Source organism: Pteronotus mesoamericanus, unplaced genomic scaffold (assembly GCF_021234165.1).
Source record: "Pteronotus mesoamericanus isolate MK-2021 breed Mesoamerican mustached bat unplaced genomic scaffold, CSHL_Meso_final contig_221, whole genome shotgun sequence".
Taxonomy (NCBI): domain Eukaryota; kingdom Metazoa; phylum Chordata; class Mammalia; order Chiroptera; family Mormoopidae; genus Pteronotus; species Pteronotus mesoamericanus.
The window spans coordinates 12,274,421-12,298,414 of record NW_026555092.1 but is presented as its reverse complement, the minus strand read 5'-3'; the positions used below and the strand labels follow the sequence as shown (position 1 = coordinate 12,298,414).

Genomic DNA, 23,994 nt, shown 5'->3' with positions numbered 1-23,994 from the left:
TCATAGTACTGACAACATTTTTAATTTTTACATCTGTTTGTGTGGTTATTTGGCTGATGCCCATCTTCCCCATAAGCTCCAGGAGCTTTCACATCTGGTTTTTGTTACCGTCATATCCCACTGGTGCTTAGCTGGTCCTCCACAATTGATTGAATGAATAAATGAACAAGTGATTCCCCGGCAGAGTTCAGAAAGTGCTGCTTTCAGGGAAATGTTGGTGCCACTGCTCCTTGCAAATACGACCTGGGGGCTGGGAGGTATGTACGAAGGAGCTCTTGCTGAGGGCCTGGAAACTGTTCTGTTAGTCCTTTCCCTGCCCCTTCTCATCCCCAACACCTGTGACTTGGCCCCACTTACCTCTCTTCTCCACCCAGCTCACCCCTTTTTCTCATGCCCCAGCAACACTGGTCCTGCTCGCATGCTTCCAGGGCTTCCCACATACTGACCCCCTCCACCTGCAGCTCTCCTGGCTGCTCTTTCACGGGGCTGGTTCTTCCACATCCTTCAGGTCAAGTTTAATTGCTGAGTCTTTAAAGGATACCTTCATTGTAGCTCACAATGGAAATACATTCACGTGTTTATCATCTGTATCCCTAGATGCATTAGAAGCTTTTGGCCACACATAACATCCAACTCCATTGGCTTAAAGAAGCAAAGTTGTCTAGTGGTAGGATTGTTTTTGAGGCTGGTTAGTTCAGTGATGTTTTCAAGGTTCTCCTCCTCTTGCTGCTCTGCCACCCGTGATGTTGGCTTTATACTCAGGTCAGATAGCAGGACAGACACAGCAACTCCAGGCATCACAGCCGGACCCTGTATCATGCGAGCAGGGTGTTTCCATCATTATGTGTCTTAGTTAACTCTTGCTGGGTAAGAAAGTGTCACAAAACTTAGCAGTTTAAGACCACGTTTATTATCTCGCAGTTTCCGAGGGTTAGAAACCCAGGTGTGGTTTAGCTGGTTGGCTCTGGCAGAGGGTCCCTCATGATGTTTTTGCCAAACTGTGGACCAGGGCCGAAGTTTCACCTGAAGGCCTCACTGGGTTGGAGAATCAGCTTCCAAGCTTATTCACGCGGCTGCTGGCAGGGGCTTCGGTCCCTTGACCTGGTTTCCTCACAAGGTTGTCCCTGATGTAGCAACCGCCTTCCTCCAGAGGGAGTGATCCAAGAGCAAGTACAACCAGTGTCGTTAAATGACGGAATCTTGGATGTGACATCATCACTTTTGCTCAACCCTGGTACAACGTGGAAGGAACTCCACAGGGAGTGAATACTGGGTCACACCAAGCCTGGCTACCACACGGTGTATTTTTCAAAAGTGAGGACGCCTCTCCTAGAAGCCCAGGAGGCTTCTCTGTATGTGCTGGTTGGAATTGTGTCACGTGCCCATACCTAAACCAATCACCCACGAGGGCGTTCGGACCACCGTTTTTTGGCTCATTATAATAATGATTCACCCTGGGGCAAGAGTCCATCTCCACTGAAGCACAGAGTGGGATCCAGGGGGAGGATGGCCACCTGAACAAAATCAGAATTCTGTTTGGAATGAGGAAGCAGGGACGGGAATGGACGTTGAGTCTGCAACTCAGTGTCCATAACACTCACCTGCTAGGCTGTAAACTCCCTGAGAAAAGAGGCTACGTTTTTTCTTAATACTGTATCCCCAGCATGTAGCCCCCTGCCTGATACGGAGTAGATGCAACCATCCTTGTTAAATGAATAAATGAATGAATGCATGACTGAACTGGGAGACCACTAGGAGTACTGCCAGGCAGGGGCAGATGTCCCCAGGCCCTGGCTCTTTAAGTTCTCCTTAGAACTCAGGAGGCCACTTGCGGTTACCACCCCCAGCGCCAGCCCCAAGGATAGACAGGACTGGCAGAATTATTCTCACTTTATTTCTGGAGAAGTTTGATCAGATGCAATAACACTGATTCCAGGCGAGGGCAGGGGCATGGGTACCCCTAAAGCAACCAGCATCCTGTGGCCCAAGGCGCCCCCGCCACCCCCTAACCTGGGCTCCCCCTCAGTTACAGTTAAATAGAGAGAGGAAGATCTCCCCAGGGAGTCTTGGGAGGGTCTGCCTCCTGCACCCGCCCCCTCCAGGCAGAGGAGTCTGAGCACAAGCTATTTACAGTATTCACATCCACTGTACCCCACCAAACCAAGGCAAATACTACAGGTGGCCCTTCCCCAAGGGAGGAGGCCAGAGAGGCTGTGAGTGTATGTGTGTGTACGGGAGGTGTCCGCGCGAGTGAGCACACAAATGCACTGAGGAGCAGGGTCTGGCCCCAGTCAAAGAGACAACAGTCTATAAGGTGCTGATTAAAAATAACAGAGAGGACCCACCCCAGGGGCCCAGGCCACTTCCGGCTTTGTTCTGTCTCTTTTCCAGACATCCTGGTAGATGATGCAGAGGAGCTCTCATAGCTGTGCCTGGATCCAAGGCAACCCCTTAAAGGACTTCTGGGGGGAAAACGGGAAGGGAAACAGTCAGGCCAACTGTGCCTCTGAGCCCAGCCAGCCAGGGCGGGGGGCGGGGGTGTGGAGCGTGAGAAGGCTTCTGGCAGGGCTGGGGAGTTCTGGGAAGGCTGCTGGGAGTCAGGGATTTCTACCTGTGACCTGTGGGGGCTGCACCACAGCTTTCTTGAGGAAGGCTTCTGCCTCTGCGAAGGGCAGGAGTGCCTCTGGCGTTCGGCCTAGACTCTTATCACCAGTGGGTCCCTTGGGGGAGAAGCCGTTCTCCTGGTGTGCTGGGAGGGGCTGCAGGCCATTCACCAGGGGCCCCGGCGATTCCTTGCTTGGCAGGCTGTGGGTGCAGGGCCAGGGCTCAGCACCTCCTGTCCTAGCACAGCCCAGGCACCCACAGCTCCAGCCTGCCCCCGGCTCCCTGCTCAGGGCCCCCTGAGAGTGGGAGCTGGTACCTCCACTGAGGCTCCTGGGTGGCCAGCTCCTCTTTCTGCACAGCCTCCTTCTGCAGCCCTGAGGATCGAGACTCCCCGGCTTTGACAGGGTCTATCACAGGGAAGGAATGGCCATCAGCTACTGGCTGGTGGGGGGAGGAGGTATGACAATGGGCAGTGAAGTGGGCAGAGTGAGGGGAATAGGGCCTTTACCTGGGCTAGAATTGTTGGTGTTTGCCTCCTTTCTGTCCAGCTTCTGCTTTGAAGAGGAAGTGCAATCAGACTCAGGTGTATCTGGACACCTGGCTGTTGTGCTGAATTCTTCTCTCCCCCAGCCCAGACCCTGAGCAGCCTGCCACAGCCTCCTTCCCCCACCCTGAATGCCCTTCCCCAGCCTCCTCCTCACTTGAACCGACTCTCAAATGCTGCCCTTTGGGGAATCCTAACCTTTGTTTCAGCAGCTTCTGACTTCCGAGTCCTCTTCATGATTTCCTCCAGACGCTGTTGGGAGGACCCACATCAGTTAGACTGAAGCGCTGCCTTAACCCTATGCCTCCCACCAGCCAGCCCCCAACCCTGCTGTCTCCGGGCCCTTCCAGCTCTTTACCAGTCCTTTACAGGCCAGGAACCAGAACTCGCCCAATGCCTTCTTGTCCTACCTTTTACAAGTTCAAGGCAGGGTCCACTTCCCTAGCCCCATTAGTCTCATTAATGAAACAGGGACCTTGCCAGGAAGATAGCCCCGCCCACCAGCATCATCGCCCTGCCCACAGAAACCCCGCCCACTGCCTTAACCATTACCTTTTTGCGCTCTTGCCGCTCCTGCTCTTCGCGCTGGAAGTGCTTTTCCCGCTCTAGACGCTGCCGTTCTGCCTCTTCCCGGGACCGAGCTTCGGCCTCCTCTTTCTGCCAAAGACCCCAGTGAGCTTTGAGCAGCTGCACTCCAGCCTCGCTTTCAGGCTGGCGCCCAGCACTGCCCGCCCACCCGCCCGCGGGGGCACCTGCTTCTGCAGTCGCTCCTGCTCCTCCTGCTCGGCCTGGGCCTTCTCTCTGGCCTCCTGCTCCTCCCGCCTCCGGGCCTCTGCTTCCCTCTCAGCCCGGGCCTCGGCCTCCCGAGCCAGTTGCTCCTCTCGCATTCGCCTGGGGGACACAGGCAACTCACGCTCAGTACCTCGCTTCTTTAGCGGGCCCCATAGGGGCCGCCTCCAGCCCCCTCAGTCCCTAAAGGTACTCACTTGTCCCTTTCCGCCTGCAGCCTCCGCTCCTGTTCCTCCCGCTCCCGCTGCTCTCGGGCCTGGCGCCGCTTCTCGGCCAGGAGCCGGGTAGCCTCCTCTCGGTCTGTGGTGCCGGCCATGGGTTTGCTAGGGGCCGCTGAGGGGGAGGGCACTGGGGGCGAGGTCAAGCCAGCAGTATCTGGGGTGGAATGAAGGTCCAGGACAGGAGTCAGCACACACCAGCTCAGGCACCTCCAGCGCCCCTGCACATCAGTGCTTCCTGGACCTCAGGCCAACCCACGCATCCAACTTCCGCCATCCACTTTGGTGGGACCCTCTTTTCTGGCCTGTGTCCTGGGATTATACCTGCTGAGGGCGGGGCCTCCTCCTCCTCCTGGCCCCCAACACCCAGGCCCCAGTCATCTCCAGGCCCACACCTCTGACCACCTCCCCTACACAGGGAGAGCTGTTTTCTCTTGCCCTGCCCACCTCTCCGCATCCTCTCTTCATGCCCACCTGCAGGGACGTCGGCTGTGGGCTGTTCCTTCTGGGGCTGGGCTGGGGTGGGTGAGGGCACAGGTGAGGGTGCTGGTGAGGATGGGGCTGCAGGCTCCTTCTCTTCATTGGCCTTGCCCTTGCTCTGGTTCTTGTCCTCATGTCCTGCCACACTGGGCGTCTCCTTTGCCTCATCCTTCCTCCGAACCCGCCCCTTGGGTGATGCAGTGGTGCCTCGGGGGGATGGCGGTTTTGGGGGCAGAGCATGGTTGGGCCCTGGGCTGGGGCAGGGAGAGGCAGGCCTGTGCCAGGATGTGGAGGGAGAGGATGGCCGGGCCTTAGACTTGGGACTGAGAGAAAAAGGAAACGTTAGGCCTGGAGGGCACAGAGTGTCCTCACATACATATACACACGAGGGCACATCATTCCTCAGGGAACCGTCCCTTCCAGCCTAGGTCCGCATCCCCCATCTAATAAGATCTCACAGAACCGTAGTGTTTCCTTTGAGAGTATATGTCTCAGTTTGCAATTACATAGTCATTTGATTAATGTGTCTCCCCAATAGCCAGTAAGATGAATAAGAGCAAACACGAGGCCTGGTTTGGCTCACCAAAGTTTCCTCAACACCTCGAACAGAACCTGGCGGGTCTGTTCATTCATTCAGCAGGTATTTGTTGAGGGCTTACTAGATGCTAGGCAGTGTGCTAGGTGCTGGGTACTTCAGTGATTGAAACATTAAAAAAAAACAAATCTGCCCTCAAGGAGTTTTCATTCTAGAGATGGGTGCCCAGCAAGTATTTGTGAATATGTGAATGGGCTGGTGACATGCCCACCTGAGTTCAGAGGCTGTGCCAGCAGAGAGGCGTGGGCGGGGCGAGGCAGGCAGTGACTGACGCTTCTTAAGGTTGCGCTCCCGGGCCAGAGCACTCTTCTCCTTCTCATTTTCCCGCTCCTTGTCCTTCTTCTCCTTTTTCTGCACCTGGTGAGGAAGGGGATGGAGAGCAGGGAGGCAGGGAGCTGAGGTCAGTGGTGCCCACACTCCTAGGCTGGGCTCCCTGTCCCCACCTGAGTAGCCACTTACCGGCGAGGCCTGGGGCCTGCGGTGGACGGGGGCGGGGCTGCCCACTGAGCTGGGCTTGCGGCGCTCCCCACGCTCCCCGGAGGAGGGGGTGCAGCGGTGTATGCTGCTGCGGGGGGCACTGCAGGGCGGCATCAGGGGACTGGCAGAGGCCGAGCGCGGGCACACCGGCACGGCTGCAGAGGGATGAGTGTGGTCGGGATGTGGCCCACACGCGAGGCTGGCCCCTGCCCGGCCCCTTGTGGCGGCTCTCCCAGGGCCGCTGCCCCTACCCTGGTCCCGGCCATTGCGGGGCAGTGTGACTGCACTGCGACTCCGTGCCAGGAAGGAGAGGGTGGGCGTCATAAGACGGTCCACGATGCTGCTCTCCCATGCGCTCAGCTGCAGGCTTCGATCTAGGGGGAGAATGCCGGGAGGAGCTGGTCATCGCAGGGGCTCCGCAGGGGGCAGGCAAAAGCAAAGGGCGTGGCCAGGTACCATCCCCTGCCGTGCCAAGCCCCAGGAGTTTCCCCCAGGAGGACCCTATCCGATCACCCCTGGCCACACTTCTCTGCCCTGGGGTCTGACCCCCGCCAATGCAGACTGAGACAACAAGACACTTTCCAGGACAAAGTGCTGTGAGGCTTGAGGGTCCCCTCCTGCCACCCTCCCCAGACGAAAGGGCTCTGAACTGTGAGCCGCCAAGTGTTGGCGTCCCACCGTAGGGCCCTTTCCCTCCTGCTACCAGAGGGCTGGGGGGGGGCATGACCTCATGGATTTGGGACGGTAAGGGTCCTTGTGTTCCTCTGACTCAGGAGAATCCCAACTTTTAGGTGTCCCATGCCAGGGAGAGGTTTCTAGGGGGCCTGGCTGCCCTGGGCCACCCTGCTCTGCCCCCTCAGCTGCTGAGTTATTTTTAAGCCTCAGTCAGGTGGGTTTGGTACAACAGCTGATTTGGTTGCTAGGCAATAGAGCAACCAAATAAAAGCTGGAGAAACTTATAAATAACTCCTACCATGGCCCTTCACATGTGAGCACCAGGGCAGTGGGAAGCAGAGGCTATGCCACCCTGGCTGGCCACAACTCTGGAGCCAGCCAAGGCCATGGCTGCGCTCTGAAGGCAGAGAGGGCAGGGTTGTATGGCCCCTCCAGGGTGGAGCCAGGAAAAGGGAGCCCTCCACACACACCACAGCACCCAGGCCGGTCTGGTCCTCGGGGGCAGGGCCACCTGTCTAGGGCTGGCCTAGGCCAGCTGGCTGTGGTTGGAGACGAGGCTGCCTGCTCATTACCACCCCCACCCCCACCTGCTCTCGAGGCCCCTGCCAGGATCTCTGCCTGCTCTCTGCCCTTTGTCTCTGTTCTCCTCCCTGCAGGGCACACCTCTGTCCTTAGGATCCAGACCCGAATGCCGGCTCCCCCGAGGGGCACAGAGCCCCGGGTGGGGTAGAGTGGGGATGGAGACCTGGATATGTGAGGGCTCCTGGGACCTGGGGCTCTTGCTGAGCTCTGGAGGAGATCTGGCTGAGACTACAAGGGACACTGGAGGGAGCAGGGCTGGACCTTCTCTTACTTCTACTGGGGGAGTTCCAGAGCGTGGCAGAGGACTTTGAGAGCCGCTTGTTGATTATAGAGTCCACGTGTTTTGGCAGGTTTACTGCCGACACAGAGCACCTGCTCCCACCTAGAGGGGAAAAGACACGGCATTAGGGCCGGGCCACACAGGAGCCAGGGCGCACTGAGGCCTTCCATGCAGGATGCTCCGCGGGCAGGTGGAGAGGGAGGAGTGGACAGGCCAGGAAGGGGAGGAGGAGGCAGACTTGGCTCTGGGAGGAGGGTGGCGGGTAGGTGATCAGGGACAACCTGGATTGGGGGAGCCGACGGAGAAGGAACAGAGGAAGGAGATGGAGTAAAACTAGAGAAACTACAGCCTTCCTGGCCAGAAAGCCATTCCCTAGGGCTGGGCGCTGCAAACCCTCCCCCACAACCACCCAGTGTTGCAACTGCTGACACTGCCCGGCCAAGGCGCTCTGGCTACAATACCCACGTAATGCAACAAATGCAGAGACGTTCCTAAACAGAAGAACCCACAGTCACAGTCATTCGCACAAATCCACATACTCATATGGACAAAGATAAAGACATGCAGGCACAGGCATATAGAGTGATAGGCACTTCTGCATGCACATGTATGTGCAGGCATGCACTGATAGAGAAACACAAACACTAACAGATAATGTGTCAGACCCAGATGCACACAGGCACGAACACATCGAAGCAACTTAATCATGGTATTTGTAACAGCTAACATTTGTTGGTTGCTTACCATGTACCAGGCACTCTGCTGGACACCACACACATGTTACCTCACTTGATCCTCCCAAACATCTACCTACAACCTCGGAGGCAAGTAGTATTGTTATCCCCATTTTACAGATGAAGAAAGTGAGACATCGAGAAGTTAGAGGTCAAACCGCAGTGCCAGAGCTGGGATCCTAACCCAATTCTGTCTGACTTGGGAACCCTCACTGAGGTCCACAAGGCCACAAACACACCACAGCAAACACATATTAAGACACACAATGCCCAGATCTAGGAGCACATACGCCAAAAGATACACAACTAGAAATACTGAGCCTTGCCATTACATAAAGATACCCAAACACAGTGGTACATACATGCCAGCAAAGAATCAGACCAAAATCCACGACGGCCCTACATGAAGAAAACTCAAAGACAAAAATCTACCTTCTAAGACAGGTACATAAGGAGGTGTGTGTGACGGTTTTCTTTAAATATCTTGTGTCTGCAGGGCAGTAAAGTCCTCTTTTATGTATCATCAACTAATAATAATTGTCAGGGGCAAAGAAGGCTAAACCCAAAAGGACAGGTTTGACAAGCAAACCAAAGAGAGAGAATCTGTCTCTGACTTGATAGTGGAAGTCCTTGGGAAGGGACAATTTAGTTTATAAACCATTCCGGAAGACACACAAGTCACATGAAGCAAGGCATACCTGCTGCAGGGCGCTGCCAGCCCCGGCACTGAAGCCGCTCCCTTCCCCCACTCCTCCGGTCCCAGCCTCAGCCTCACCCTCCCGCCCCCCGCCCCGCGGTCCCCCAGCCCACTCACTGGTCTTGCGCCCTGGGGAGCTGTGGTGCAGGGCCCCTGCCCAGGACCAGCGCTGCTGCCGGATTTCGGCCCACGTTTTCTTCACTGACCGCTGGATGGCTGCTTCATAGCGCTCCTGGGGGGAGAGCGGGAACAGAGGTCTAGGCTCAGAATCATTCGTAGTACCTGGGACAAAGGCCCCTCTCCTGGGACAGCACCCTCCCCCAGATGCCCTTCCCTGACTCATCGCAGGTAACCAAGGCTACTGAATCCTGGCTATGATTAAGGACCATTTGCAACAGATCCCTTTCAACTTGTTCTTGAGGAGCTTTTCACTGTTCTTGAGTCACTTCCTGAGTGTATGCACTCTCTCTGAGCACAGCGTGGGACTCTCCCTGCCTGGGGGTCCCAGGTGGGGCCATGTCCCCTTGGCACCGTGGGGCATTTGTTTTTCTTTCAGCCTGAGGCCACTGGGCAGAGCCAGGCTGCCTTTTCCTTTCATTTCCTCACTGGTGGTGCTCAAGCCAGGTTTCTCCTCACATCGTGGAGCTCAGCACACTCACACATCTCTGTGTACAAACACACATGCGTGTGTGCATATGGGGCCCTGGTTGGGTCGGTTGGAGCGTCATCCTGGTGTGCCAACATTGCTAATTTGGTCCCCAGTCTGGACATATATAAGAATCAACCAATGAAAAGATGCATGGGTGGAACAAGAAGTCAATGTTTCTCTCCCTCAAGTCAATAAATAAAAATTAACAACAACAACAAAAAACAAATATACACATGGGGACACACATGCACACACAAATACGTGTACTGACAGCACACGGCTACAGGTGCCCACACTGGCCAGTAGTGACCCAAACATGTCTGCAGCTGCACAGATGCCCATATGTTGTACCTGCAGAGACCCAACTACAGATGAGAATGCTAATATGACCACGTGGACAGAGAGGACGCAGAGGCTTGACCTCAGATGTGCGCACATACTGGGCCAGTTGCACAGATGTGTGTGCACACAGGTATGCAGATCCACACACACAGAGTCATCTGCCAACAGGAACGCACCTTGTTTTTCTCGAGCTTCTGTCTTTGCCGCTCCTCCAGAGCCGCTCGGCGCTGCTCGGCTTTGAGCCGCTGCTCCTCCAGCCGCCGCCGGCGCTCCTGGAGCTGCTTCTCCCGCAGTGCTTTGGCCTTCTCCTCCTTCTCCAGCCACACTGCCTTCTTGGCCGCTGTGGGAAAGGAGCCCCAGGAGTGAGGGAGTCTGCATAGGGCAGGCCTTCCCTGGTATCCCAGCTCGGGGCGGGGCGGGGGGTGGGGGTCCTTCTCCTGCCTGCTCGGTTGGGGGTGCCTGGGCTCCCAGACTCTCCCTCAGATTAAAGGGCTTCCTGAGTCGGGCTCCAGCCTCAGAATGGGAGGCTGATCTCCCCCGACTGGCCTCATGGTCACTTGGCACTGAAGGGCAGAGGAGTTCTTCAGTGCCAGATCCCTGTCTGACTTTGGGACCTGTCGAACCGATTTTCATGGGCTGTGATTGAAAACACGAGCCTCTGGGTCTGTGTCTCGGGTCCTCTGCAAGCTGTGTGACTCAGGCAAGTGGTTTCCCCTCTCTGAGCCACTTGTTTTCTTGTCCTCAAAATGGGTTGAGAGCATCACTGAGACAATGTGTGTACTGCCCTTAGCGTTGTGCACATAATTAAGTGTTCCAGAAGTGTTAATGTTGTGCATAGGACATTGAGGGTGATGATGATAAGGGTGAGGAAGATGATGATGTTTCCCCAAACACTCACCCAGGTACTTGGCCCGCTCTTCTCGCCGCTCCTTTGCCAGCTTGTGTCTCTCTCCTGCCTTCTTCACATCTTAGTAGAAGGAATGAGGATAGATTTAGGTCAAGTGGCTCCTCCAAAGGAGAAGAGTGAGCCTCGGGCCCACCCCACCCCACCCCCAGGCCTGACCCCATCCCTTTTCCCATCTCCTCCAGGGCAGAGGAGATTCCCTCCGGTGGTATCACCCAGAGCTGGGGCCCTGAGCCAAGGGGCCTGGGCTAGGACTAAGGACCTCATACACACCTTGCTTGGCAGAAGGGCTGTCGGAGGCTGACACTGCCGTTGGAGAGGGCTGGCTGCTCCTTCGAGGAGGCCTGGAATCCCGTGGGCCTGTGGCTGCTGGGGTGGGTCCCCTGACCTTCGCTTCTGAGAAAGGGGACTCTTCCTGCTGGGGGGTTGGCCTAGGCCCGACCGGCCTTGGGGGACTCTCTGGTTCCAGTGCGAGCTGTTTAGAGTTAGTGGCATTCTTCATGGCTGGAGGGGTGTCCGGGGGAGTGTCGGGGATGAGGGCTGACATCGATGGTGGTGGCGGTGGAGGCGGTGAGGGGTCACCCTCTGGAGAAGGTCTTGGCTCTGGGGGGGTCCTGGCTGCCACAGCTGGAACACCAACACAGGAGAGGAGAGTCAGACGGTACGTATGCACCATCTGTTCACCTTGACGCTCCCTCTCCCTTGCCCAACTGTCTTATTCATTCATTCGCCCAACATGTTCATTGAGTTCCTTCTATGTACCAGGACTTGTTCCAGATACTAATGATATAATGGCGAGAAAATAGCCATGGTCCCACCCTCTAGCAGGGCAGACGAAGAGCTGGGCAGTCGCAGTAGAGAATAAGTACTATGTTGGGGGTAACACAGCAGAGATGGTCAACCTGCATTTGGGGGCTTCCTGAAGAAGTGGCCACTCGGCCAAGCTCTAAAAGGTGGGTCAGAGTGGCAAAACCAGGAAACAAGAGTTCTGGCAAAGAGCAGAGCATTTGCAAAGGGGTAGAAGGGAGCGCAGGGTATGCTGGGAAAAAATGAGAAAAGTTTGTGGTACTTATTGATGTTCCAAATGGTAATGATTGGTTCCCATGTCTGCCTCCCTCGCCCGTCTGCTCTACCTCAGCGGCACAGTGAACCCCAGGTCTGGTACCCCAGGTCAGAGGGTGCCGGGGCTGGGCACATGGGACTGGCAAAGAGGAAGGACAGGTCATGGGCACAACTACAATCCCCAACCAGCTATGTCCACTTTGTAACCTTTCTTTCTTCCCCAACCACCCTCAGATTTCTTCTCTTAAGACTAAATTCTTTTAGTACTTCAAGGGCCCTGTAGAAGATATCAAAGAACGTAGTCAGAAAGCCACGTGATTTGGTCTGTACCCGCGTACGCACACAGGTAAGCACATGGACACTGTGGGGCAGCTGAAAGACAGGCCTCGGCCCCAGTCAGTGAGGGCCCAATTCTGAGGTCAACACCGTCAGGCAGGAGAGGAGGGCCTGCTTCTCTGGCAGGCAACCTTGGGCAAGCTAGTCAACTTCGCTTAAGCCTCAGTTTTCGTATCTGTAAAATGGGTCAATGATCCCAAGGTAGTAGGGAGGTCAGTAAAGTGCCTGGCACAATTCATGTGCCAGGAAACAGCAACTTCCCTCCCTTTCCCTGTGGGTCTTACAAAGCTCCCAAAGAGAAACCTCCGCATGTTGAGCCCTAGTGCCACCTGAGGCTATTCTGGGCACTGAAGGGACCAGTGGGGACACAGCCACTGACCTGGGTTTAGGGAGCAGGGCCAGGGTCCACCGGAAGGTGAATCTAGGGGAGCATTTTTTTGCTCTTGTTAGGTGCCTGCACTAGACTAGGTCCTCTGCTCTGGGAACTCTGGCTCTCTCAGGAGGTGACAAACTCCCCATCCCTGTGGGTGACAATGTGTGTGCAGGGCCTCCCAAGGAGTCGCCTTTGGGACTAGGTACCTTTTTCAGGGAGACAGGTGCCGGTGGTTGAGTATGGGCTCTAAAAGCAGACTATTTGAATGTGAATTCTGGCTTCTCCACTAACTGTGCGAGCTCGGGCTAGTTACAGACCCTCTCTGAACCACAGCTCCTCTTCTGTAAAATGCAGACAGTACCTACCTCACAGGACTGCGAGGAGTTTTAGCGATAGCAATTACCGTTAACAGTTAGCTATTTCTCCAGAGCTTTCTATATTGAAAGCACTTTACACAGATTCGTTTAATCCTCACTGACAATACTTAAGGAAGGAGGCACTATAAATATCTCTTTCGTACGGATGAGGAAAATAAAGCAAAGAGATGTTGAGTAAAGTGATTTCAGGTCACTCTGCTGGTAAGTGACAGAAGCTGGACTTGAACCCAGCATCTGTCAGCAGAATCCATGCTCTTACCCATTCCACTGTCTTGCCTCTGTTTAAGGGAGTATGAGGTAATACGTGTTACACAATGAAATTATGTAAGGCTCATGCTATTTTCCCCTCATTTCTTTCCTTCTAACTTTCTGGGCTCCAGGCAAGAGCCCCAGCTGAGGCCCTGCCTCCGCAATGGCACCTAGATTCCGTGCCAGGCCACCCAGCCCTCCCTATGCCAGCTCAGAAAGCTGCCTTGTCATTGCTGGTCTATTTCCCGGCCACCTGCAAACTCCTTTCCAACTCCAAGTCCAGCAGTAAAACTATAGCAGGTCCTCGAATAACATAGTTTCATACAACATCATTTTGTTATAACGTTGATGCTGTAGGAACTTAACTGTTGAACTGTTGTTTATATCAGTTAGCCTATGGTAAAATTGGTTTCATTCTCTGTTGTTTCACTTAAAGTCACAGAACCTATTAATGATGTTAAGTGAGGACTTACTGCAGTAGCAACTATTCAGTGAGTGCTTACTATGTATCAGGAACTGAACTAGACCCTTAAAAATTTTTTTTAGAAGTAGTATATGGCAGCATTTGAACCGAGGGCTATTAGGGACCAGAAAGAACTAGGTATTTAGGCGTATAAGTACTAAGCTTGAAGGCCGAGGGTGAGGTCCGTATGTTGCCAGTCTCCTAGCACCTGTGCGTGCTGCAGGTGTTGCAAGGAAAACCAGTAGGCGGATGTTTGTCTAGACCTAGGCAAATCACACCCACCAGGCAAGACGGTGAATCTCCAACCAGGTCCTGATGCACTGCGTAAAGGGAACCTGGGAGGAGGGAGGGAGGGAGGGAGGGAGAGAGGACCTGTACCTGGGTGTCAGACGCAGCGGAGTAGAAAGGTCTTAGCCTTTGGAGTCACATAGGCCTGAGTGGGGAATCCTAGTTCTGCTGTGGGCAAGCCCTGAACCTGTCTGAACCTGTTTCCTCACCAAGTTGTTGGGACCGATGGGGAATATGTACATCATGTCTGTGCCCGACGGAATCTGTCCCCTTCCTTCCATCTCTGCCACAAGAACCCACGTCGGCCAGGCCCCACTCCCATTACTCCATGACACGGCTCTCCTGAAGGTCCCCCATGACCTCCACGTTGTTAAATTCAGCATCCATCTCTCAGTCCTTGTCTTGCTAACTCATCGGCCACATTTGACACAGCTGATGCCTTGGTGCTCCTTAAACACTTTCTTGGCTTGGCTTTGAGGACCACACACTCTCCTGGTTTTCCTTCTGCCTTGCTGGCCTCGGCTTTTCAGGTTTCTTTGCTGACCCCTCCTTACTTTGCTAACCTCTTGGTGCCCGAGTGCCCCGGGGCTCAGCGGAGGGCCGCATCGCTTTTCTGTCTATGCACTTCCTCAGTGATCTCATCCAGACTCATGGCTTTAATGCCATCACTCTGCTGATGACAACCAAAGTGCTTCTCCAGCCCAGACCCCTCCCTTGAGTTCCAGTTTCGCTCATGCAACACCCTACTTAACACCCCTGGACGCCTTTTACAGACAGACACCCCAAATCCGACACATCCAGAAATGGATTTCTGATTCATCCCCACCCCCCAAAGGCTGCTCCTCCCCCAGTTTTCCCCATCGCAGTCAGGGCAACCCTGCCCTTCCAGTTTCTCAGGCCAAAACCCTTGGAGTCATTTTAGAATCTTTTTCTTATCTGATACCCCACATCTAATCTCTCAGTGTATCTTTTTGGCTCAGTGTGCCGAATATATTCTGAATCCAATCACTTTTACTCTCTCCACTTCTAACATCTTAGCTCAGCCACCACCACCCCCTTATAAAAGACGCCCCCTCCCACTGCCATTCTTTGTTCCCCTTTGGTCTTTCCTTAACACAGCAGCAAGTGATTCTGTTTAAAAATAAGTCAGATCAAATCGTACCCTGACAAAATCCTCCAAAGATGCCCCATCTCCCCAGGAAGAAAAATCAAAGGCATCACAATGGCCTCCAAAGCCCTTCAGGATCCTCCCTCTCGAGCCCATTGCATCTTAGGCCTCATCTCTTCCTCCCCCTTGCACCCTGCTCAGCCTATTCCAGCCATTGTTCCTTCCCCATGCCAGGCACGCTCCTGCCTCAGGGCTCCGCACTTGCTGTTCCCTCTGCCAAGAATTCTCTGCCCCTGGTTCATGCACATCTTACTTCCTCAACTCCTTCAGGTCTTTCCTACATAATGTCACTTCTCAATGTTGCCTTCTCGGACCCCCTACTTAAAACTATAAACTGTAGTTGACATCTCCCTCCCCTTTGCAACCGTACTTTCTCCACAAGCATTAACACCACTTTAACACTCCCTCCCACTGGCAGAAGATAATCTCCATGAAGGAACGCGTTTTTTTCTATATTGTTAGCCATTCCGTCTCTAGCACTGACAGACGCTGGCACACAGGTACTCCGCAACTATCTGCTGAATGAATAAATCAATGAACTCCACCCTGGCAGATACCATCAGCATCTCTCTTACCTGGATGCCTGCAAAGCCCTCCCACTGCCCTCCCCACACGCATTCTCACTCTGCTCCCCAAGGAGCAGCCAGGGTAATTGTTTCCAAATGCAAACCTGATCATGGTACACTTGAAACCTCTCAGTGGCTTCCCACTGCTCTGAAGATAAAGATAAAATTCTTGACCCCAAGATGCAAATCTGGCATAGTTTGAAGTCCCGATCCCCACCCCACCCCCAGCCTTTTGAATCTCCGTATTACCCACTCGCTCTCTGCATTGCAGCCACGCTGCCCTTTAATTAGGATACCCATCCATGCCTCCCCTAGCGGTGGCAGAACATGCTTGTTCTCTTCTTTCCTTAGACAACTCCCATTCACCCTTCATATCCTACCTAGCTCAGTTATCATTTCCTCAAGGAAGGCTTTTCCCGGCTTCTCTGATCAGGATAAAGTCCCAGAGTCATGGCTTCATGTGTCTCTTGTTAGGAGCACCGTGACTGTTAACACTTCAAACTTCCTCGTGTGGTTCTTTTTTAATTGTCAGTTTCCCCGCAGGTTGTGAGGAGGAAGCCCTACAAGAACAGGCCATGCCTGCTTTGTTCACTGCTGCATCAGCAGCGGACGCCACATTGCCAAGTACACGCAGGCAGTCAAGAAATGCTGTTAAATGAGAATAAAATGCTGTATTGGAAGCCACCCTGTGCTAAAGCAGGTGCACAGAAAAGGAGATTTTTACTCTAACAAAGAGTAAATCCACGTGGCAATTTATTGCAAAGGAATAAACTCTTGATGGGAAGTGCAACAACAAGCAACTCCATCTCAGTTTAAATCTGGGCAGCTTCTTGGACTGAGGCACTCAGGTAGAAGTTAATAAAAATAATAATGAGTATTTACTCCAGCAGCTGAACAAGAAAAACTTCTCGAGAGGCAAATAGGACTTTTGGAACTCTTTTTTGGACCTGGTGGACTATTGATCTGGAATACAAATATTGTCCTCAGAATTATGCCAACCCTAATGAAATGTCATTGGGACATTATAGTAAGCCACATTAATGCCTTGGTTAATTATCTATATGGTATGATTAAACCAATTTCTGACTATTTCCATTTTCAATTCTGAAATGTGATCCTTCATTTTATTTTATTTTTGATTCTTGTCTAAATGTGAGGTTTTAGCCCTGGCTGGTGTGACTCAGGGGACTGAGAGCTGGCCTGCAAAACTGAAAAGTTGCTGGTTTGATTCCCAGGCAGGGCACATGCCTGGGTAGCGGGCCAGGTCCCAAGTTGGGGGCATGCAAGAGGCAAAAGATTGAGTCGATGTTTCTCCCCCTCTTTCTCCCTCCCTTCACCTTTTCTAAAAATAGAAAAATAAAATCTTTAAAAAAGATAAACAAAATCTTTAAAAAAGATAAATAAAATCAACATGAGGTTTTAGCCACTGTGAGTTTTATTTTGCTACATCACTATCTACCAGAAGTATTTGTTAAGAAGTGGATAAGAGACCGTTTGTTATTTATTTCTTGGCACAAAGAACATTGGCAGGGCAAAGGTACAGGAGCTGGTCATAGGGTCAGTCAGTCTTGTCTTCTCAAGAGTCCCAAGAATATCTGGGGTCTTCAGAAAGATTCAAGCCAAGTCTCTCAGCGCGCCTGTCACATTACTCACCTTCTCCACCCCCTGGGAGCTGGCAGTCCTGTCCTCTTGTCCTTCCCTCCTCCCACCTCAACAACTGCTGCCCAGCCAAATATTCCCCAACTCTGATAACTCAGTCTGGCTTTTCTGTTTGCCTCCCTGCCAGTGTGACAGCTCGTGGAGAGAAGAGACTGGGCCTTATGCAGCCTTCTTGCAGCCCCAGTGCCTTATGCAGTACCTGCCCGGCACGGAGTGGGAGTTCTACGTTTTTTTAATGAACACCTGGATGGATGAATGGATGGACGGACAGATTGTGGAAAGCTACTTAGCCAGCATACAGTCAAAAAAGCCTAGCCTCTCTAATCCTAAACATCTTGATCATATCAGAGCCCTGTCTGTGTATGCCCTGCCAGCTCCTGAGCCCAGGAAGGGAAACAAACTAATGTATCGAAGCTCTACTATACACTAAGCACTTTCCCTCATCTCGTTTAATTTTTATGACAATCTTAAAGGGAAAGTACTACGGATGGTTCCCAATTCACAGGTAAGACACCTTAAGACAGATTAAGCGAATTGCTCATGTCAGTGTCAGAGGTAGGACATGAACCCAAGGCTATCTGATGACAAAACCCTTATGTCATACTGTTCCTGATAGGCATCACCCCTCCCCAAGGCTCCAGACTATTCCTTGAAGAAGGAAATGATTCTGTGGTTCCCCAAGGGAGGTTCCTCTTAGGGAGATTACCCCCATGACAGCGAAGGGTGCAGGTGGGGCCCGCAGGCACTGAGCTCAGAGTGCAGGAATGCAGGGAAGGTAGGCTCCTGCCCAGGCTGGCCACCAGGAGGCAGGAAGTGAGGCATCCGGGCAGAGGGTGCAGGGGGCAGAGCAAGGGGTTGCCAGCGGGAGCGGGCAGGGAGGGGATGTGCAGATAGCAGCACCGCTGAGCGGGCAGCATGGGGAGGCAGAGGCACGAGGCAGAGAGAGGAACTGGGACAGAGATCAGCCCCTCTAGCCAGAGCCCTCCTGGCTCTCACAGAAGCTCCTTAGGTGGTAGCCCTGGACCAGACAAATGAAGACAATGAAACCGACAAAGGGGCAAAGATACACAGAGAGACAGAGAGTGAGTACACACCACAAAGAGAGCCCCACAGTGGCAAAAGACAAGACACATTTCTCTCTCTCCCTTCCCCCTCTAACTCACACACACGCACGGAGCCAGGGATGCCCTGTGTGCCTCAGAGACACACACAGCGCTCAGAGACACAATGTCCGCAGTATATTTACACAGCCTCATCCAGGTCACCTCTGCCTTGCCCCTCTGGGCCCAGGGAAAGTCCAGTTAACAGTAGTCAGCAGCTAATGCTGTGTGAGTTACAACTGAACACTTCAAACACTTCAGTCCATTTCATCTTCACCACAATCCTATGAGGTAGATTATATTAGCCCATTTTACAAAGGAGGAAATATATTCAGAGATATTAAGATGCTTGCTTAAGCCATACCGCCGGCCAGTAGCAAAGCTGGGGTTTGGACACAAACCAGTTTGGCAGTTTGTACCTTCAGTCTACTACCCAGAGAGACAACCTCCTGGGCTTCCTCTCCTTCTAGAGAGACCTGCTGGGAGGACGCGGGTAGGCAGGAAGGAGAAACCCTGGGGGATGGATGCCTGACTGTGGGGCTGGGACAGAGGGGCCCTTACGGGGCAGCGTTACTTCCGGCAGAGCCAGCTCTGAGAGAGTGACCTGGGAGGGGGCAGCCTGCTCCAGCGAGCAGTCCTCAGACCCAGGGCACAGACCCTTGGCTGGAACTGGGGCCGGACCATGGGCCTCTAATAAAGCCGGGAACCCAAATGAGACTGCAGATCTGAAGGAGCTCTCTGGCCCGGTTGGCGGCCATTGTTCCCAGCCTCCAATCAGGAGCACTCACTTCCTGTTATTTTAGGCAGCAGGAAATGACCCCATCCCGCAGCCCGGGCTCCAGCATGGCCTTCCCTCAGCCCCAGCAGAGCTGCCCACACTGAGGCCTAGATGCTTAGGGCAGAGGCCCAGCATCAGGCCAAGGCCTGAGGATGGCCCACTGGCTGGAAAGCCTGGGCCCAAGGCCTCCTTCTGGTCTGACCTATTCAGACTCCAACCTGGCAGGATTGGAGGATGGGGATGGGTACATGCTCTACCTCTGCCTACCCAAGAAAAAAGGTCATGGGGTCCCAAGACCAGAATGCCCACAGAAGACCAGTCAGGCAAGGGAAGTGAGCCAGATTGTCACCTGCTGGCTTGGCATAATAATTCAGCAGAGAGGTTTGGAATACAGGTTTTAGAGTGAGATAGACCTGGGTTCAAATCCTGCCCCTGCCAGTTCCTGTCTGTGTGAATTTAGGCAAGTGACTTTGCTTCTCTGAGCCTCATCTGTAAAATGGGGATAATGCTAATCTCTACTTATGTTTTGAGGATCAAACGAGACAATGCATTTGACATGCTGAGCACCGTGCCTGGCACAGAGAAGGCCCTTAATAAATAGGAGTAGGAAATAAGTTGGTTCACCAGAGAGTCTGTTGCTCACCCACATCTGCTCTTACAAGTGGCGAGGAGTGCTGATGGGGGCAGCGACACCATGTTCTCTAACCCCTACCATGCTCTCTGCCCCCCTCAGCACAGAGCGCGGCTGAGAGGCGATGGAGAAGCCGCTGAAGGCTGTGCCCCGGGGTGCCAGGCAGAGCTGCCACTGTCAACAAAGCTGCATTATCTGGACCTGGTTCTTTGGCTCCCTCACTGGCCCCAAGGCCCGGCAAGGGACCCAAGGACACAACTCCCAGCTGCTTGCGGCCTAACTTCCAACCTGGGTCCCGCCCTGACTGCCCTCAAGTGCCACCCCAGCTAATCTGGGCCCTGCTTTCAGCTCCTTCCCCATTCCCTCAGCCCTGCCCCACCAACAACTGATGGCCTCCTGAGGGAAAGCAGGGGGCGGGCTGGCTTAGTGTCCTTTCCTCCTCGTTTGCATATGCGTGACTGCTCATTAGGGGCTCATGAGAGGCCTCATTACTGGGCTAGCCAGGGCGAGGAGGGAGGAAGCTGTCAGTGGGAGGTGCTAGCCAGACTGGCTGCTATGTGCAGCAATGTGAACCATTGTGCCTGCCTCACCAACTTCTACTCGTCCTTTCGGGTCCACGTCAAATGCCTCATCCTCTGTGAAGCCTTCCAAAAGCAGACCACTGCATCACCACTGTACCTGCGTTTCCCCGCAGCGAACACATCTGCCTCTCCTCGTGGGCCCGTAGCTCCCTGAGGGTGGGGACTGTCTGTCTGATTCACTTCTCTGTTGTCTGCACAGCCAGCCCCAAGCTGGCGCATGGTGAACAACAGCAGGTGCGCTGGGTGGCGGACTGCACCCATCTCCCGTGTCCTCTCCCACTCCCACTGCCCCGATACCCCCAGCTCATGTCTGTCTAGGGCCCTCACCCCTCTTGCCATGTTTGTTCCACCTTTACCTCCTGACGTTCTAATTAATCACACCTCCTCCTCAGGTCCCCAAAGGAATGAAGAATAATAGTGACAAAAAGCAAATAGCTAGTGTTATTGAGCACTAACTGCGCGCCACAGGGCCAAGGCTAAATGTTTTATGTGTTCATGTAATTTAATGACCCTAATGCCTCTATGAAATAATTTCTAGCATTATTCTCATTTTATAGATGGGAAAATTTAAGACTTAAGTTAAGCAACTTACCTGAGGTCATACAGTAATAAGTTATGAAGTGGAGATTTAAACTCTTTGATTCGAGTCTACGGTCTTAAGCAATGTGACTCCCAGTTCTTGGCCTTGCCTCCCCTGTATGTATTTCACACCCCTGTGCTGGCACTTGTTCCAACCACTGTTCTGAGGGCGTCTGTGTGCCAGGATCTCTTAGGTGCCTCATCTCTAACCCTCACTTTAACCCAAGATTGATAACACTGCCTCCATTTTTCAGGGGCATTGTGTCTGAAGAAGGTAAGCCACTTGCTCCAGTCCAGTTGCCAGTAAGTAGCTTACTGGGATTTCCATCCTGGTATTCTGACCCAAAAGTGATGCCACACTTGTCCCCTACTCCATGTTGCCTCCTGTTAATGCTCAGTGTGCAAAAGGATCATGTCACGTGCACTCAAGTCTCAGAGCCATGCCTCAGATGCTCATAGGGCACCTGTAGTGGGCAGGACCTTTATTCTGAGGAAGCCCTTGGCTCAGAGGGGGCCTCTGTCACTTTCCGCTTCCCTCTGTGTAAGGAACAGGCAACACTGTGATCCAGGTTCTCATGTTACTCCATCCAGACTCCTGCATATAGAATAACCTTCCCAACTAGGACCCTGTATCCAGACCCCATGCAAGGTTCCCAGTACAGTCAAGCATCGCACCCGTGCCCTCATACTCAATCCAGGCATCCACACAGGCCCTCATCTATAGCCTACTTATGGCCCCCATTCAGGCCCTGATGTACACACCAGTGCTGGGGACCCTCTGGTGCAGAGGGCTGGTAACCAGATGGAATGGACCCACGCCGGGCCTCTCTGAGTGCCCCTTCTCAGGGTCAGCAGAGCCAAGACAGACCCAAGCACCCTTGTTTCAGCACAACCTACAAACCTCCTGAACCACACTGGTCTAGTACCCTGCCGTCTGCATCTTCCAACTCCTACACCCACAGGGTCCCCTCAAAGCACCCACGCTGGCACTGGGAGGAGCCCACCCACAGCCAAGCGGCTCCACCTTGTCCTGGGCTCTCCACACCCACAGACACTGTTTCATCCTGCACCCACGCCCCAGCGGCCAGGGAGGTGACAATGGGGATTAGGCTCTAGAACTGCATGGAGGTGTGGGGATGGGGCCACCTCCCCCCTGAGTCAGTGGGAACAGAACTTGGGCCCTCAGCAATCATGCTCTTCCCTCCCCTTCCAGGAAGAAAAAGAAAGACAAATCCCTCCCTCCAACGCCAGGCCCAACCAGAAATCTGTCCCCACCCCCTCATCAGCTGCTCCCAGATCCGAATGGGATTTGCAGAAGTTCTGGGCGCTGGTGGTTGGGTTGGTGGGGTGAGGGGAGGGAGAGCTTTGATGGTCTGGGGCCTGGAGAGAGAGAAAGAGAGAGATAGAGAGAGGGACAGAGACAGAAAGACAGTAAGGGGGTATGTATCCAAAGTCTCAGGCTGAGGAATGAAGTGTCAAGTCCCCGGAGTGCCGGCTTGAGTCTTCACCTCCTTCTTCAGGGGGAGACTCAGGCCCAGAGAGGCTCGGGAGGAGGCCGAGCGGGATAAACAAATTTATTTCCCCCCCCCTTCCGCCCCAAATCGGGCTGGGTGGGCTCCGGAGTAGGCCAGGCTTGCAGGGGAGTCGGCCCACTCCCCAGCTCCCGCCCTCGACCCAAACAATGCTACTTCCCCCTCCCCCTCGCCTTTATCCGGCGAGTTACTTGGCAGCGGCCGCTAAAGACCTCCCCCTTCCCTCCCCTCCTCTCGCCTCGCCTCGCCTCTTTGCCCGCCCGCAGCAGCAACAGGCCCTTTGCGCGGCAGCTGGAGGGATGGGGTGGGGGCGAGATATGAGCCCGGGCCTGAGCGTGGGGTACTCCGGCGCCCAGGCTTCGGTATGCAGGGCTCCAGCCCTGAGAATCGGAACCCCCAAACACACATTCAGGCTGGGGTCACACGTGCAGACCGGGGATATGAAGGAGGACAGACGCGTCCTGGCTCAGTAGAAGAGGATCTTCAGGGCCTGGGTGGATGGGAAGGGGGGTGGGGGCGGGGAAGTTGAGGTGGCACTGGGCTGGAGAGGAGGGAGGAAGGGTCATCCGACAACTCCGAAGCGGGATCCTCGCGGATCCCGCCGCCCTGTGCGCCCCAGCGCCCGGGTTGAGAGAAGGGGTAGCTGTCAGAAGATGCATCAGTTGTACCGAGTCGCCGCCACCGCAGCAACCTTTATTTTTAAACTTTAACTGGTCAAAGAGGGCGCGGCGGGGGAGGGGGTCTCCACCCAGTGGGCCAGCCTTGTCCTCGGCCTCCCCAGGCTCCTCGACCTCCCCCCATCTCGCCTCTGCGTGGCTCCCGGCATACCTGAGGGTGCGCCGGCACCCGGCTCTGCATGTGGGCCGCTCTCCATGGCTGCGGCGTCACTGTGGTGTCTTGGGGACTCGGCGGAGGCGGCCAACGGCCAGGACAGGGGTCCCGCGGCGCATCACGCCCAGCCCGGCCTGGCGAGCAACGACTCGGAGGCGGGGATGCTCCGGGGAAGGTAAAGGCTGGCTCGCCTGATAGCCTGCGAGACTCGGAGTCGCCGGCCGCCCCGGTTCTAATGGGTCCGGCTGCGATCCTGCTGCCTGCCGGGCGCCGGCCCAGTCACCGCCGCGGCCCAACCCTATTGTACCGCCCGGGCTGGGCCTGGCCTCTCCACTGGCGCATACCAAGTGCGACGCGGGGAGAGTCACCCCCGCAGTGCCCGGGGACCGAGCCGTCGCTCGCTCGCCCCACCCGCCTCGACCCCGCCCTTGGGCGTCGATCCTCGAGCCTCCCTACACCCCTCCGGAGGTCGCAGCTGAGGGGCCTCTAAGGCTCCGGAAGGACTCCCATCGAGCTGCCTCCCCCTGCGCCCGCGCGTTGGTACGCGCCGCCGCGCGGGGAGACTATGTAGGGAGCGCTCTAGTGACTCACCCGCCGCTAGAACTGGGCGGGGGGAGCGGAGCTGGGAGCCCTGAATCCCACCTTGGAGCCTGGGCGCTCAGGCTCTGGGGCTTTGGCGGTAGCTTCAAGTCTAAATTCTCTCCCAAACCCTCCTCAAATAAAATCCACCTGGGGGACATCAGGAGACCTGAAGGAGGGTCATAGGGAGACCCCTAAATGGGCTAGGTTGTCTCTTTCCAGCATCCTTTGGTCGGTGTCTTCCGTGCTGCTCTCTTGGGTAATTACAGGCC

General features: G+C 54.5%; 1 protein-coding gene across 6 annotated transcripts; it reads right to left on the bottom strand.

The window, feature by feature from the left end:
• Positions 1–1,611: 1,611 nt before the first annotated feature.
• On the bottom strand, positions 1,612–23,441 carry MAP7D1 (MAP7 domain containing 1). 6 transcript variants are annotated; one of them, XM_054571969.1, is made up of 18 exons: positions 23,141–23,441; positions 10,844–11,197; positions 10,565–10,633; positions 9,843–10,006; positions 8,793–8,907; positions 7,236–7,346; positions 5,959–6,081; positions 5,690–5,862; positions 5,442–5,587; positions 4,630–4,958; positions 4,135–4,312; positions 3,901–4,039; positions 3,701–3,805; positions 3,347–3,400; positions 3,113–3,158; positions 2,921–3,011; positions 2,612–2,805; positions 1,613–2,462 (listed from the first exon to the last, which is right to left on the bottom strand). In XM_054571969.1, exons 1-18 carry the CDS (start codon positions 23,184–23,186, stop codon positions 2,452–2,454), a joined length of 2,448 nt encoding a protein of 815 aa, XP_054427944.1. In that variant the 5' UTR covers positions 23,187–23,441; the 3' UTR covers positions 1,613–2,451. The 6 variants fall into 6 exon arrangements, with proteins under 6 accessions (XP_054427942.1, XP_054427946.1, XP_054427944.1 ...); XM_054571970.1 differs by having other exon boundaries at positions 1,614–2,462; positions 3,113–3,155; XM_054571967.1 differs by having other exon boundaries at positions 1,612–2,462; positions 5,690–6,081.
• Positions 23,442–23,994: the final 553 nt, after the last annotated feature.

Excerpts from the sequence above, each read along its gene's own strand:
- MAP7D1 (XM_054571967.1), bottom strand. The coding sequence starts at position 23,186 with ATGGAGAGCGGCCCACATGCAGAGCCGGGTGCCGGCGCACCCTCAG. Across the intron at positions 7,347-8,792 it reads CTCCCCAGGGCGCAAGACCA|GTGGGAGCAGGTGCTCTGTG; the intron begins GTGAGTGGGCTG and ends TTTCCCCTCTAG. Across the intron at positions 5,588-5,689 it reads GCAGGCCCCAGGCCTCGCCG|GTGCAGAAAAAGGAGAAGAA; the intron begins GTAAGTGGCTAC and ends CTTCCTCACCAG.